Genomic DNA, 15,644 nt, shown 5'->3' with positions numbered 1-15,644 from the left:
AAGAAATAATGTTTTAGTAATTAAATTTAAACTGCAGGACTTTACAATTGGTTTTAAAGCACAATAAATGGGGGGTAGGAAGATAATTATTCTTTTAGTGTGTTTGGGTCAATGACATCACAAAAGGCAAAACAGTTTAGTAAACCAAGGAAGTTTCAACAAAATTCAGATTTTGATTTAAAAAGTGAAATAATGGGAGTGGACTATTTGTTTTCCAGTGAACTATGATCAATTATCATGTGTGATGCTACAAGAAACATTAAGAACTTGTTTGTGGACGGGTAGATTTGATCTTGACTTGTTTTAGAAGATCAAAGTAGGAAAACTGACTAAGGCAATTTTTATAGCCGACTAAATCTAAAGTGAGCTGTATCTTAGAGTCCATTAACTAGATTTCGCTTTTTAGGATGACGTTACTCTAAACCAGGGGTCCCCAAACTTTTTCCTGTGAGGGCCACATAACTTTTCCCTTCTCTGCTGGGGGCCGGAGTCAGTTTGTAACAGAAAAAGTGTAACGATTGCAGCAGTGCCTAAATGTAAAAATGTATTGTTTTCCAGAAAGCACAATCAAATAACCCTCTCTGGGTTCTTCACAGAAAAAAATCCAGGAAATAACACTATTTATGAAGTAAATACCGTATTTTCTGGACTATAAGCCGCACCCCCAAAGTAAAACAAACAGTAAACATATACGTATAAGCCGCACAGGGGAATAAACCGTAGATATTTCAGCTGCTCTAAGTTTTCCAGAGGGGGGCGGACACCCAAAATTTGAGTCATAACAGGTCAATTGAATATCACATTTATTACGGTTGAAAAAGAAAAAGTTGCCAAGTTTAGATTTAAATGAACTGATTACAGTAGTTTCCGAACGGTAACTGATCCTTAATGTCTGCTACTAGCATGGGCTAAATGACAATGGGCGCTTTCTTCTTCTTTAGATTTCAACAGCAGCTTGCATCCATTATTGTTGCACTACTGCCATCTATTGGATCCTAATATACCTCAAATTCTCATAATGATCCCAGTATTATTTAAAAAACGAAAAATCTTCTTTTTTTTCCCCTCAATGCTATTTAACTGATCAACAACATTCTCAAATTTCAATTCCCTATGAAACCTAATTCTGTTTTAATGGGCGCTTCCTTTTATTTCCAATTTTGACTTCCAATGATTCATTTCCTGCTAAAGAGCCCCCTGGTGGTTGAAGAAAAATCTTCATATAAGCCGAAACCAGACTGTAAGCCACATGGTTCAAAGTTAGGAAAAAAGTAGCGGCTTATAGTCCAGAAAATACGGTATTTGAAAAAAATCGAAATGCTCTCTGGTATTGTTCAGGGGGTCGAACCAAATGTGGAGGCGAGCCGGATCTGGCCCGCGGGCCGTAGTTTGGGGACCACTGCTCTAAACTATCCTGAAAAACATTTTTCTTCAATACAATCATGAGAATAATTTGGTTTTAATTGCTGTTAAAGATATTCTGCCATTGGGATTGTTTATTTTGAAAATGTACATATTTACCACCCATAATATGACCTCTATCCAGACCAGGACAAAACTTTATTTAAAAACAACTTGCAGAAAGCAAAAGGCAGAGTTAAAATATTCCATTTTTACACCAAAAACTCAGAACAAAAGCCTGTAAAACAGGAAACGCTGACACAGAACATTGGTTGTGATTCATTTGATGCACATGATTCATGTGTAGAGGTCAAAATCAATCCTTTTCGAGTTGTAGAACTGAGATCCCCCCTGATCCACCCTCCTGCAGTAGACGCCGCTGCTGAAATAGCCTTCATCCACCCAACCCTGCAGAAACAGACAGTAAGGAGATTAAAGCCCACCAGGTCAGACTGGGGTTAAATGGAGGCCGAGTTAGCAACTTTATAATCTAGTAAACCTAATGGGATTTAGTGATAACTCTGCAAAAAGTAGAGAAACAAAAACACCTTTTAAATCCTTAGTAACGCTAAACTTCTGTTTATGATCACAGAGATGAAGATTGTTTACACTTAAAAATGCAATCTGGTTAGATTACAGCCATTTCTACCATTTACATTTGAATTAATCACAATATTTTACTTCTAGGGTTTAAATTTAATTGCATCAATATATGACTACAACAATTGATCATAATAATCGTGATTAATCGATTACTGGAACAATTGTCAACTAATTTACTTATCGATTAATCGTTAATTGGAGTTTATAGACTCAACAAAAACCCATTTGCTGAAAGTAAAACACAGTCAGAATATTAATTAAGCCAAAACTGTATAATATATATATATATATATATATGCATTTGTTTTCTTCTATTAACCATCTTTTGCTATCAATTTGCAGTTTCATTTTTTTTAGTTGCAGATGCATCATTTGCTACAAAAGATCAAGTGTAAACTAAAGGAGTGCTGTTATTACATTTTAAGCAATTACATGTTTATTTTCTTATTTAAAAACAGAATTAAATTGTTTATTTGCATCTTTTAATGCATTTCAAATAATGAATAAAAAAGGCTTGAATGAAAATCCACAGAATGGTTGAAATTTTTTATCTGATTAATCGATTAATCATCATAATAATCAAAGATTAAAACAATCCCTCTGCATTACCTGCATCTGTTCGCTGGTGAACGGCCCGTAGATTTCAGACTTCTCTTCGTTCTCCCATTTGTATTCCCACAGGACTTCATCACTCACTAAAACAATAGAAATAAATGAATCAAACCAAGCATATATCAGTAAAAAATAAAAAACATTTTTTAAAAATCTGACGTAATAACCTCTTTTGTCTTCCTCGTCTTTGTTTTCGGACTTCTCTCCAACCTTCTCGTCAAACTTGTCCCCAAACATGTCGAGCTCGTCCCCTTCCTCCTCGCCGCCGCCGCTTCGTTTCTGTTCCACCGCCGGCCGCTTGCTGGTCATGCTCTTCATCATGTGCGCCAGTTTTTCATACGTCTGCTGGTAAATTTCAAACATCCCGGATCCGACCAGTCTGTCTGCCAACGCTGTGAGCCTGTCGAGCTTCTCCGTGTCCCGGTTGGGCTCGTCCGGGGGATCTTTGTCTTCCCTCAGCTTCGCCTTCTTTCGTCCGCTGAGGCCTCCCAGCCTCCGGAGGGCGGTAGCGACCGTTTCTCCGGGTTGCAACAACTCAACCACGGCTTCGGTGAGCTGCAGCTGCGTTAAGGACGCCAGCGGATCCTCTGCCGGCTCGACCTCCTCTTCCTCCTCTTCTTCCTGGTCGGCCTGCTGCTCTTCTCTCTGTTTTTCTTCTTCAGCCTCGTCCTCGTCGCCAGCTCTGCGTTTCCGTTTGGCTGCAAGGCCCTTCTTCTTTTTCTTGAAAGGCTGCTCTTTTATTCTCACCTGCAAGAAAAGCCTTTTAGTACTTCTTACAAATTGCTTCACTGGAAAAACACCAAATTTTACCAAGTATTTTTTGTCTAGTTTCTACTGCAAATATCTTAGTACACTGGAAATAAGACAAAACTAACTTACAAGTAACTTTTCAGCAACATATAGGAGCTTGTATTAAGTCAATAATTCCTTAATGTACAATGTAAAAGTACTAGTTCCTTTGGCAGATTATTTCACTTATGTCACTATCAACATACGCTACACTGTTACCTAGTAACACCAGCCAAGCCCAGGCCGTCACTTAGCAACCAAATTCTAGTTCCACTGGGAGATTACTTCACTTATTCAATTCAAAAATACTTCAATCAGTTCCAAAAGGAAATTAAATAACAAGACGTTTTCCAATGTTTTAGGTAAAATACTCTGCCAGTGAAACTACAACTTTTTCATCAATATTCATGAATCATTTACTTAAACAAGCTCCTATATCCTGCTGAAAATTGACTTCTAAGTTAGTTTTTTTCTTATTTCCACTGTACTAAGATATTTTCACTAGAAACTAAACAATACTTGGTTAGATTTTGTGCTGTAAAGCGCAAATAAAGCAAACATAATGTTCTTTTATATCTAAATACCCAGTCTATGTTGTCAAGCCAGTTGTCTCTAATTTGTGTTTCCTTTTTGATGAAATAGTTTCCCTCGGAGTCAAAGTGTCCTTCTTGCATCTCTTCCTCCAGATTAAAAGGAGTAATGGAAACTCCTTCATCGTAGTCAATTGTTGCTCCTTCTTGGCCTAAAAAACAAAATTTCCATTGACAAATCAAACTAATTCCAACTATTTATTTTATAAGTTAAAGCATAACCTTGCTATTAATAAACTAAAAGAATTTAATTAATTTAAGTTTATTTGATAGGGACAGACACAAATGTCTGCATCATAGTGCTTATAGCAGAAGCTAATTCATAGCATCTCTGCGTCTATGTAGCGTCTCTGGATGAGTTTTATAAACAGTACATCTACAAATCAGTAGAAAGTGAAATAATAATCATTTAAAATAGAAGAATAAAGCATACAGTGTTTTGCAAAGTTGCAAAAACTACACTATGTGATTTTAAATGATCAAGACAAAGCAGTAGATAATAGTGAAAGGGATGAAAATGATACCTGGTTTTCATTTAGCATATTTTCCGCTAATATGCTAACAACAGCAGCTAATTTTTGGCTTAGTTAATGAAAACGTTTAGCGTACTTAGCTTCCCCCAAATTAATGTTTCTGGGTAAATTGTAAGGCACTAATTTACTTGTCTGTTTTGTTGTACAAAATAAAATATAAATGAATCAAGTTTAAGACAAGAGGTTACTAGTGAACACAACAGGTCAATAGCAGTTAGCTGAAGGGACGCTGTTATCTCCCTATGTGCCATGGTCAGCGTTTTGTTGCTGTCCGCTTCCACGCTTTAGCATTAGCTCTAATAAATCCAATGATGGTTTAGTGCCTTAGCATTAGCAGAAGTAATGTTTATGATTAATGCTTTGGTTAACGCAACCAACTTTTTAGTTAGCAATGGGTGATGTGGACTTAAACTTTTTTTGCAATATTTTGTGATATATTTTATTCATAAAAAAGTATGGGCTCCCCTGGGAGATTATTTCACTTATAACAAGACATTTTTCCTTGCTACAAGAGAAATAATCTGCCAGTGGAACTAGAACTGAGTTGCTAGGTAACGGCTAGGCTTGGCTGAGGTTGCTAGGTTACGGCGACAGTGGAACTAGAACTTTTTCACCAATATTAAGAAATCATTTGCTTAAAACGAGCTCCTATGTCTTGCTGAAAAGTTACTTCTAAGTTAGTTTTGTCTTATTTCTAGTGTGCCAAGAACTAGAAACTAGACCAAAAATACTTTGTAAGATTTTGTGTTTTTGCAGTGTTGGACTCCATTTAATAATGATTTTTAAAAGCAATTACTTGCACTAGATTTTATTTAGGGGTAACAAAGTCAAGGGGGATGAATATAAACGCTTTGTAACACATAAAACAGTTTTATTCATAAGAAATTTGGTTTTATTTCCACTCTGACATGATGCTCCGTCACATACAATCCCAATATAACACACTTACATTAGTAAAAAAAATTGTGCAAATTCAAGTGGTTGAAAATAATTTTGCAAGTTTATTTTAAAATATTCAACAGCACCTACCCTCCACATCATCAGTGTCGAGAATATTGTATTTGCTGCTCTCTGCGCCGTCGCCTTCGTCCTCTTCATCACTGTCCAGGGAGTGTTTACCTTTAAATCTGGAGCCTGGTCCACTGACAGCCTCAAAGTTCTGCTTCACCACAGGGTGAAAAGCACAAAAACAACTGTTTTATGGAAGAAAATCATCCAGGTCAGCTTATTTATGAAGCACATTAAAAACCTGCCAAAGAATCGTGAAGCTAAAATAAGAGTTCTTCATTTTTCAGATGATCAGAACAGAGCGGTCTTTAACTCGTCTTTTCCACTGCAGTAACCAAGCAGGAGTATCATATTTCTTATGCTCAGTCAAGCGAAACAATTTAAAATTCCTTTCCATCGTGTAAAATGTAACACGAACAGCTTCATTAGGCTGTAAGCGGTTTGGCTTCCAGTCAGACAGACATTCAAGTTCTGCTAACTGAAAGCTAAGTTTAGACATGCCCGTAAATAGACGCAGCCACACATGAGATTTACAGCTACAGAGAAATCTGATATAAATTCACTGTGCTGTATGGTATTGTGCAAAAGTTTTAAAGCTCTCAAATTTATTTTTTTACTTTTATTTTACGGAGGCAACAGCTCTCTAGACAGTTTTTGACAGTTTTCCTTTTAAATTATTTTCTGTTCAGTTCTTCTACCCGACATTAAGAGCATGGTGGAAATATATCCCTTGCTATATATTTGTACATATATTAAAGAAAATTGATCCAATCACTGAACCTTGAGGTACTCTGTATAAGTCAGTCAGGTGCGTGAGGAAGATTTATTAATATGAATAAAGTGGAATCTGATCAGAACAGACACACAACCATTTTCTGAGGCTACAGAAATGATCATTATTGACCTTTTGAAGCCTGACTAAAATATTTTAAAGAATAAATGCTTCCCCAAATGGTTAGCCGGAATTTCATTTTACTTTCATATTACCAAATACAATCGTTTTTCACATTATCTGACATCACCATAGTAATTGTCATTGTAAATGACGCACTTTTAGTGAAACATGTGCAAAGATTTGATAAATTTATTTTTAACATGCTTAGAATTATTTAACCAATCTGCCCAAGTTTTTTTTTTTTCATCATTAATGTAGCTCGTAGTCTGCTTCAAATAAAAACAACTTATCCTGCTTTATTAAGCAGTGTGTTGGCAAACAGTTCACTGGATACCGCCAGAATAACGCTTTAATCTCTAAGTAGCATAAAAGAAGCACCTTTTTACTCAGGCCGTCATCTTCCAGGTCGAGCTCCCCGTTTCCGTCCTCAAATGTGACTTTTCTTTTCGACATGGCGCTACAGAAGGATATAAGGAGACTCCTTTACTACCGCAGGGCAGCTTAAAGGTGAGTTAAATCATCAGCGGATTTATAAATTAAACATGCAGCTTGATGCTACAACGTTAGCAACGTTAGCTCAAAATAAAAACATCACAGCGCATGGAGAGCATGTGAAGCGTAAATCAAACACTTTTTAGAGATTAAAAGCCGCCGAGAGCTTAAATATTAGATACACACAGAGTTTAAAACGTATGTTTAGGAATTGCGCCTGATGAATTAATAAATATGTAAAGAATGGTAAGAACCTGGTGAAAATAGTTCGTTTTCGTTTCCTCGTCGTTGCACTTTGACATTGCTGAACAAAACAGCCCTGACGCTCTATCGCCCCCTTATGGAAAGGAGTGCAAATGACTGCTAACTTAATATAACATGATACTTAAAACACAATTTTAAAGCTCCCAGCAAATAAAATGCAGATCAACATTTTTTAAAGAAACCTGTAAACTTTTAAATCTTAAATTCAAAAAGTCAAAGACAAACATTTGAAAATATATGGACTGGATAATTGCATCTTGAAAGTTGATTTTTGTAAACCCTAGTGTGACATTTGTGAAAACTTTTACTTATTTAGAAAAAAAAAACACCATGTCTGTAGTAATTTTGGTACCGTGTTTGGGTTTGATCAATATTCATCAGTTCCGGTGAAGACTGGACTGAATTATTATGTACTTAATGCAGTCTTTTTTAAACAAAGTTTTTATTTTATTTATTTTATTCTAACTGAAGACAAGAAATGGGTAGTATTTATTTGTTTATTTACTTTGCCAATTTATTCAAATTGTAACTACAAAATGGGTTAGTTAGTTAGTTAGTTAGTTAGTTAGTTAGTTAGTTAGTTAGTTAGTTAGTTAGTTAGTTAGTTAGTTAGTTAGTTAGTTAGTTAGTTAGTTAGGCTATCACTTCTGGTACCGTACTGGGTTATTCTACACAGAAAGTAAAAATTTAAATAAATTAAAATTATGTAATTTATTGAATTACTATTAATTATTTCTAATATTGTGGTTACTAATATTTATTAATATTATTAATAAGTATTATTAACTGTTATTGTTATTCTAATTATTATTATTTCTATATTTATCTACCAAATCCGTGTAACTTCTTGATGCCAAAAGACTTTTGTTCTTTTTTTCAATTTTTTCTTTCTTCCCTAAATAAAAAATTCCTATGTAATATTTACTGACATCTATTTTAATAACTTCTTTGATAATTAAACATCCATAATTTAATGCCCAAGTTTTTTTGTTGTTGTTTTTTCCCCCTACATATCATCACTGACATTTTCTTAATTATTCAGCTTTTTAAAAAACAAAACCCATTTTATGATGTGAGCTAATTTTCCTTATGAAAAATCTATTTTTTCAGATGAGTGATTAAGAAAAGTTTTAACCCACTTATTGAGAACCTGTCATAAATATGTAAAAAATATGTAGATAAGTGGTAGAAAGCAACATGCACTGGAATATTTTTATTTTAAAAGCCAGTTACGGTGACTCAGCCCTGAAGTCTTAACACATTATCCATAACAAAAATAGCCCACGTTTCCCAGAGGTCAGTGAATGTCTCTCTGCTTGCTTTCAGCATAAATACATATTAACGCATCTCTGTGCAACTCCCTAAAGAATCAACCACCTACATGAATCACAAATAAACTTAAAGGAGGAAGTGAGAGAGAAAACTAACAGCGGTTAGCGTCTCACTTCCAGGTGACGCTTCTCGTCATAAGTTGCATTTTTAAAGAATTTTTTTAGTTTCTTGGTTCAGCCGCGTCCAATCCCATCAGCTCAAAGCAGACGATAATGTGTCGGGGTATTGTTACCAGGAAGTGGGTCGGGTTATTTATATTTCAACGCCGTCCCCTCGTCCTCGTGAGAGAACCAGTGTTAGTAACCTGAAACTAAATATTCAAGCGTTGTCTGGGTCGTCTTGAGTCAGCCAGCTGGGAAACAACTGGTTTCGACTTTATAAGCGACAGGATGGAAAAGAGCGAGAGAAGGATATTAATTAATTGGTTGTAGAGAGGCTGAGAGAGCGAGTTGACCCTGCGGGAGATTCAACCCCGACTGAGGTAAGTCTGAGTCACTGTTTATCATTTTCTCTCTGCAGTCACCAAACGAAGGAAAACTGGATTAGCTAAGATTATTTCTATTCTTCTTCTCTCTTTTAAACTTTTGTGGAAACTAAGGCGCAACTACGAGGATTATTTTAGCTATCAGTTAATTTTTCTATTATCAGTCTTGACGATAACTAATCGGGTAAAAAATTGGCGCAGATTTTTTTTTGACGATAATTAATTGGATAAAAAAATTGGCGCATTTTTTTTGACGATAATTAATCGGATAAAAAAATTGGCGCAGATTTTTACTTAATTAGAAATACAAAAAAAATAATACAATTGTTTTTAAAATAAGAAAATGTACATTTTATTGCCTGTAGCATTCTTTTCGCGAACGCTTGATCATTTGCAGCAAAGGATGCATCTGCAGTTAAAAACTTTTTCCTGTCATTAATATAATTTTACTCTAATTATACAACATCCATTTTTAAAATCTAAATCAAGTTTATTGTTATTGTTATCTAAATTAAGGATTAATTTATTTTTAATTACTTTTTCCTTATGATAATTGCGTCCATTTTTGCATTGATTGTCATTTGTGCAGTTAAATAATTTTAACCTTAAAATCTTCAGTCACCAAAAGAAGGAAATGGATTACGTTAAGATTATTTCTATCTTTCTGATTTTTTTAACTAGTGTTATTTTAGTTATCAGTTAATCAGTCACCAGTTGTGAAAGCAGTAATCAGAAGAATGTAGAGTAACCAAAAATTGTACTCAAGTAAGAGTAGTAATCCTTCAACATATTTTTACTCAAGTAAAAGTAAAAAGAAGCCGTCTAAGAAATTACTCAAGTAAGAGTAAAAACGTATTTGGTAAAAAGTACTCAAGTACTGAGTGACTGATCAAATTATCAATCATTTAATATTCAAAAATTATATCAAAACATAAAGGTAAGTGGAAATTTTGGTCTTTTAAGGACCAAAATTGCAGTAATTCCTATTAAAAAAAAATAGGGAAAAGAAAAAAAATCTAATCAGTTTTTTTCAATAAAAAACTTATGCAGCTTTAATAAAAACTGCAGGTCTGTGTCTGGGAAATGTTTAGTTAAAACAAATCCAGAAATTTAACTCATAAGAGTAGAGATACTTCATAATAAAAGTAAGTAAAAGTAGAAAGTACAGTATAGTAAAAATACTCCAAAGAATAATTTTTTTCAAAAAAGTTGCTTGAGTAAATGTAATTGAGTAAATGTAACTAGTTATTACTCAACTGTGGAAGTAGATAAATCAGATTAACTTGTTGCTTTGATCGAGGCTTAACGGCGTTGTATTTGCAGGAATTTAAAAATCTGCTCTTGAAACTGTGAACGTTTGATTTTTTAGCAGTTCGGTGATTTCTAAATGTATTTTGTGTTTTAAGAGTCAGAATGAAGCTCCATGAAAAGATTCTGACCCATTTCCTGTCATGCACATCTCCAGTGGATAAGGAGGGATATCTCTACAAAAAGGTTCAGGAAAGCAATCAAACACAAACCTCCGATCACATTTTGATTATCTGAAAAAGAGATTTATAACTTCTATATTTGTTTTACTGATTTAACAGAAGGAGAGAAATGCCACTTACCACAGGCGGTGGTTTGTGCTGAAAGCCAACCTGCTGTTCTACCAGGAGCGTCCGGCTGACCGTCACCTTCTGGGCGTCATCGTGTTGGAGGGCTGCACGGTCCAGATGTTGGACTCTGACGGGTTTTTCCCCTTCGCCCTGCAGTTCGGGTCCGGACTCAAAACCTACAGGTTTGCCGCCGGAGACGCTCAGACTCAGGGGCGCTGGGTTAAAGCGCTCTTCCTGGCCAGCCACTGTTACCTCTCCAATCTGGTGAGAGACCTGGGGAGGCAGTATGAAGGTGTGTCTGTAGATATATTGTGTTTTTTTAGATTGTACTCTGAAAAAACACAAAATCTTACAAAACATTTTGGTCTAGTTTCTAGTGTGAATATCTTAGCACACTTGAAATGAGACAAAACTAACTTACAAGTAACTTCAGCAATACAGGATGTTGTTTTGTGCTGGAGCTCCACTTGGGTTGCTAGGTAACAGATGTAACTCTGCTGGGGTTGCTAGGTAACAGGCAGTGCCTGCTGATTTGTGATGTTACATTCTGAAGGTTTTTGAATCAGACAATTTTCCAGACACCAAAAAACATCAACTTATTGCCAAAAAACCATCTGGTTGCTTTTGTAAATACTTGGTCTGTTTATAGAAGCAGTAAAAACCCAAATAAAAGTACGAAAAAAGCAACGTGTACATTTTACGTAACAGGTCTATCACAACAGATTTTTTCAGTTCCTATATTTTGCTGAAAAGTTATTTGTAAGCTACTTTTGTTTTATTTCATGTGTAGTAAGATATTTGTACTAGAAACTAAACAAAAATACTTTGTAGGATTTTGTGTTTTTGCAGTGTAGATGTAAAATCCCATAGACAGAAAATATTTTAATTCCTGTGTTTTTTTTAGCATTCAGTGTTTTGTGTTAGCAATGTATTTCCCTCCTTCAGTAAGCTGCAAGTCAATATCTGCAAGTTCTCCATTTAAAATGTTAGGATTCAGTTCCAGTTCACATTATGTTAATTACTGTCTGACCTGCAGAATAATAATAATAACGAAAATAAAATGATCAGAACAGGTTAGCTAAAATGTCTCAAAAAGCAACACACCATGCTCTGATGAGAAAAAATAATTAACATACAAGAAATCATTTATATAAGTAGAAAAATGATTATTAAGCCATTTCTAAAGCTTTGGGACACAAGGAAATAAGAAAATTAAATAATTAATTGCTGTGGCATAATAAAAGAAAAAAAGTTGGAATATAGACAAAACTTAATGATGTTCCAGTTATTATTAGTCATTACCAACTCTAAATAGGTGGTTTTTAGCCTTGGTTTGAAGGAACTCAGTGTTTCGGCTGTTTTGCAGTTTTCTTTTCAAATTAGTGGAGCATAAAAACTAAATTCTGCTTCTCCATGTTTGGTTCTGATTCTGCAAAGGAGACTAAAACCAGAAGACCTGAGAGGCCTGGAGTTATTCTAGATCTTGTCAGGAAACGATCTTCAGGTGATAGAAGGCCGACTTTGTAACCGTCTTTATGTGACTCTGAAGGTTCGGTCTGAATCCATCACTACACCCAGATTGACTGCCTGGTCTCTAAAAACTGAAGGTGTCTGCTGAGTCTAGATGGTTCCTCTTTAGATCCAAATATAAAAACTTCAGTTTTGTTTTTATTCAACTGAAGATCAAAAGCTGTCACTCGCTTTGTTGCATGTTGTCTGATCTTGAAGGAAGCAAAATTCACATTTTGCACAGTTTGTACTTTCGTTTTGGTCTCAGCTGCTTCTAAAAACTGTTCAGCTTTAGGAAATAAATTAATGTTTTTTGGTTTCTGGAAAATTAGTTATTTAAAAACCTCCAAAAAGTGAAGTCACACTTGACCATTACCTAGCAACTCAAGCGGAGCTCCAGCACATTTGGTCAGCTGGTTTTACCCCTGTATGCACTGTACAATGGCTGCTGGAAAAGATAAGTGTTTTGTTGTTATACCACCCAGAAACCACTTCCTACATTCTTGTTGGTTGTGCCAGAGGCTCCACTTCTGCTTTTCAAAGATGTACAGTGGCATTATTGCGCATTTGTTTGCAGCCATTTTCGTGTGCGAGTTTAAACATTGATTTGGAGGCGTGGCCAGCAGCAACTTATTTGGATTTAAAGTGACAAGACGCCCTAAAACAGTTCAAGATAGGCATAACTGAACATTCTTAAGAATGATTTTACACAAGAAAAGGTAATAATTATGTTTTGTAGAGGTCATAGAGCTACCCTAACCTGTTCAAGGAAGCATAGTAGGTCACCTTTAAAATTAGTTTCTTGATCTGAAACTGATCTGAGAAGTTGTGCTGCTATTTCCAAACACGACTAATAATGGACACGAATAAAACTCTTGCTACGCATCTTTAAAGCACATAAAGCAACAACTTTTAACCTGTTTCTTCTTGTTCCTGCAGAAGCTAAACAGCAACAGGACTCTACCAACTCCTGCTCCTCCTTCAAATCCCTCAGTTCGCCCACCAACAGCCTCCTGGTTCCAGCACTGCTCCCACTTTCACTCGTCAGGGAGGGGAGGAGCTTCAGCGCCAGCGATGCTCTACCGCCACCATCAATGCCTACTAAAATGGCTGCCAAAAAGTCGCCCAAAAAGTGGCCGAGGAGAAACGCTCACGTGACGCCGCTCAACGGACCGGCGCCGCTGTACGGCGAATGGCCTCTGGTGGGGTCCGACCCACTCGTGGAGTTCAGTAAACTTCATGATTTTTATGGGCAGGAGGTTCAAAAAGCAAGAGAGGAGTGGCTGAGGAGTCGCCAAACAGAAAGGGAGCAACGTGAGAAAGCTCTAATCGATCTGGGCTGAAGGAAAGGCGCTGAAAGGGAACTGAGATGAAGTTATTCAGTCAGGAACTGGAACATTGTGAGTCATTCTGCTCTGACTTTCACAGAGTTTGAGGCTCAGATACTCGTTTGAAATGTTTTATTTGTTTATGACAAAGTGATATTTTCCTGATCTGACTTAAAGAAAAAACAGAAATGTATATAAAAAAAATAGTTCTGATCCCCATCCGAGTGAATTTGAACCCCTGCACTTTTCAGACCTTGGGAAAAAAAATCTTTCCCAAGGTCGTCGAAGGTCAACCAGATGGTCCACATTCACAAAATGAACCAAAAAAAAAAATATCAGTCAACTGTGCTACATTTTTGTCTGTGCCGTTATAATTTTCAGAGGCCAAATCAAAGTTTATTTATAAAACACATTTAAAGCACCCTCATCTGAGTAAAGCACTTCATGATAATTACATCATAGATAGATAAATGATCAATAAAATAGATTTTAAAAACTAAAAATATACAAGAAAATACCAGTAAAACACCAAGAAATTAATAATATTAATATAAACATTTCAGTCGCAGTAATTTCACAAAAACTCAAATCAATAAAGTTAGAATTTTTTTGTCCTTGTATTTATTTTTTTTGCTGTTTTAGGTCACCAGACATCAACTTGCTCCTCCTTCTCACATTAACAAAATCAAACTAAACTTGTATAAATGAGTTGTGCCAGATTTGACCAGCACAGTTAGACAACAAATTGGTTTGATTATGTTGATTTGGACCGACTTGTCAACCTTTGATGAGCTTTGGAAACATTTATTAATACCTTTAAAATGATAGCAGAACAAATTAATTTTGCTGCACAAACATTCACCAATTTCAGTTGATATAAAGGTTAAAAATCTAATCAGAGAGCAGAAAGTTTAAACATGTTTTGTTTGCTGGAAGTTTTTTTTTTTTTCTTCAGTATTTACCAACAGGTATTAAATATGTTTAGGTGTTTAAAAATAACATTAAAGTAAATTAGTTTGTTTAATCCAGGCTTTCATCATCAGTTCACTGAAAATCAATCCTTCAGTGGTTTGTTTTGGAAATTAAATGAATGTAAATGGTGACTCTAACTTACTGTTTTGAGAAAATTTACTTCTGAGGGGGGAAGACAAGACAATTGAATTGAAAAAATGCTTTATTTAACATGTTTTTATCTGCAAAGACTCGTGGTGGGAGGTGAAGCCCTGGGAAGCAAGGTTCTCCTGTAGCAGTCAGTCTTCCAGCCAATAGTAGAAGGTCTCTGACTGAAGACTCATGCTATATGGCTCTCTCATGACTGTTACAACATGCCAACAGCTCACTTTGTTTGGAGGAGAGACAATATTTCTCAGTACCATGTTCTGGATGACGAGCTCAAATGTTAGCGAGCATTGCTAATCCACCTCATTCGCTTTTACAGCTGCTCTATAAATCACTGTCAGGCCAAATATTCCAAAAAGCATCTTTTGCAGTTCTTTGGGGGATTTGGTGTCATAGTTCAGGTGTTATTTGAGCTTTTAAAATGCTAATCAGCTTCTCCAAGTTATGAAAAAAGGACAAAAAAAAGTCTTGTTGCCATGGTTACGCATAATGATGACTGCAAGATGGAAAAATCCTTCCAGCTACATGGCATCTGAAGCCAGAGGGAATAACTATCCAAATATGCAATGTATCAACAACAACAAAAAAGAATGAATCAAAGTTTAATTTAGCTGTACACATACTTAGCTCAGTATGTAGCTGAAACTTTATTATGAAATTATGAGTAAAATACTAAAAACGTGGCATTTTGGAAGAAAGTAAAACTTGCAGTAAGATGATTGCGACCAGCAGGGGGAGCTGCAGGAAAGAGAACTGAAAACCAGGTGGAACCACCGACTCTAAAGCATTTCTTTCTTTATTCACATAATTATACAATACCTTTTAGTTTCATATGAGGAAAAACACAATTGAACATCTGGAATGTGAGGGAATCAAGAAATGAAAACAGACTGAATCGAAATGAAAGTTAAAAACGAAATAAATCAAGCAGGACATTTTGAAAAGATAAGAACTGAGCTGCTGGAGAAAATAATTAAAATGACAAAAGGGTCTTTACATAGCACCGTGCAATAGTTTCAAACCATGCCTTTTTTACTACTTATTTTAGACTGTTTTGTAGTCTTTTTACATTTTCTTCAATACAAGA

General features: G+C 35.6%; 2 protein-coding genes across 6 annotated transcripts; one reads left to right on the top strand and one right to left on the bottom strand.

The window, feature by feature from the left end:
* Positions 1-1,532: 1,532 nt before the first annotated feature.
* Positions 1,533-7,275, bottom strand: cd2bp2 (CD2 (cytoplasmic tail) binding protein 2). 4 transcript variants are annotated; one of them, XM_008416331.2, is made up of 7 exons: positions 7,178-7,275; positions 6,810-6,888; positions 5,558-5,690; positions 3,990-4,147; positions 2,784-3,363; positions 2,614-2,699; positions 1,533-1,809 (listed from the first exon to the last, which is right to left on the bottom strand). In XM_008416331.2, exons 2-7 carry the CDS (start codon positions 6,882-6,884, stop codon positions 1,699-1,701), a joined length of 1,143 nt encoding a protein of 380 aa, XP_008414553.1. In that variant the 5' UTR covers positions 6,885-6,888; positions 7,178-7,275; the 3' UTR covers positions 1,533-1,698. The 4 variants fall into 4 exon arrangements, with proteins under 4 accessions (XP_008414553.1, XP_008414555.1, XP_008414554.1 ...); XM_008416333.2 differs by having other exon boundaries at positions 5,558-5,687; XM_008416332.2 differs by lacking the exon at positions 7,178-7,275 and having other exon boundaries at positions 6,810-7,157.
* Positions 6,849-13,657, top strand: pheta2 (PH domain containing endocytic trafficking adaptor 2). Of its 2 annotated transcripts, none has more exons than XM_008416338.1 (4): positions 6,849-6,938; positions 10,410-10,497; positions 10,593-10,893; positions 13,050-13,657. In XM_008416338.1, the coding sequence occupies exons 2-4, from the start codon at positions 10,417-10,419 to the stop codon at positions 13,451-13,453; spliced, it is 786 nt and encodes a 261-aa protein (XP_008414560.1). In that variant the 5' UTR covers positions 6,849-6,938; positions 10,410-10,416; the 3' UTR covers positions 13,454-13,657. The 2 variants fall into 2 exon arrangements, with proteins under 2 accessions (XP_008414560.1, XP_008414559.1); XM_008416337.1 differs by lacking the exon at positions 6,849-6,938 and adding an exon at positions 8,809-9,000.
* The last annotated feature ends 1,987 nt before the right edge of the window (positions 13,658-15,644 follow it).

The sequence above is a fragment of the Poecilia reticulata genome, linkage group LG8 (genome assembly GCF_000633615.1).
Source record: "Poecilia reticulata strain Guanapo linkage group LG8, Guppy_female_1.0+MT, whole genome shotgun sequence".
NCBI classification, from domain to species: domain Eukaryota; kingdom Metazoa; phylum Chordata; class Actinopteri; order Cyprinodontiformes; family Poeciliidae; genus Poecilia; species Poecilia reticulata.
The sequence above is the reverse complement of the archived record's forward strand: the minus strand, read 5'-3'. Positions and strand labels throughout refer to the sequence as shown.

Excerpts from the sequence above, each read along its gene's own strand:
- cd2bp2 (XM_008416331.2), bottom strand. The coding sequence starts at position 6,884 with ATGTCGAAAAGAAAAGTCACATTTGAGGACGGAAACGGGGAGCTCGAC. Across the intron at positions 2,700-2,783 it reads AGACGAGGAAGACAAAAGAG|TGAGTGATGAAGTCCTGTGG; the intron begins GTTATTACGTCA and ends CTATTGTTTTAG. Across the intron at positions 1,810-2,613 it reads TCACCAGCGAACAGATGCAG|GGTTGGGTGGATGAAGGCTA; the intron begins GTAATGCAGAGG and ends CTGTTTCTGCAG.
- pheta2 (XM_008416338.1), top strand. The coding sequence starts at position 10,417 with ATGAAGCTCCATGAAAAGATTCTGACCCATTTCCTGTCATGCACATCT. Across the intron at positions 10,498-10,592 it reads AGGGATATCTCTACAAAAAG|AAGGAGAGAAATGCCACTTA; the intron begins GTTCAGGAAAGC and ends CTGATTTAACAG. Across the intron at positions 10,894-13,049 it reads CCTGGGGAGGCAGTATGAAG|AAGCTAAACAGCAACAGGAC; the intron begins GTGTGTCTGTAG and ends TTGTTCCTGCAG.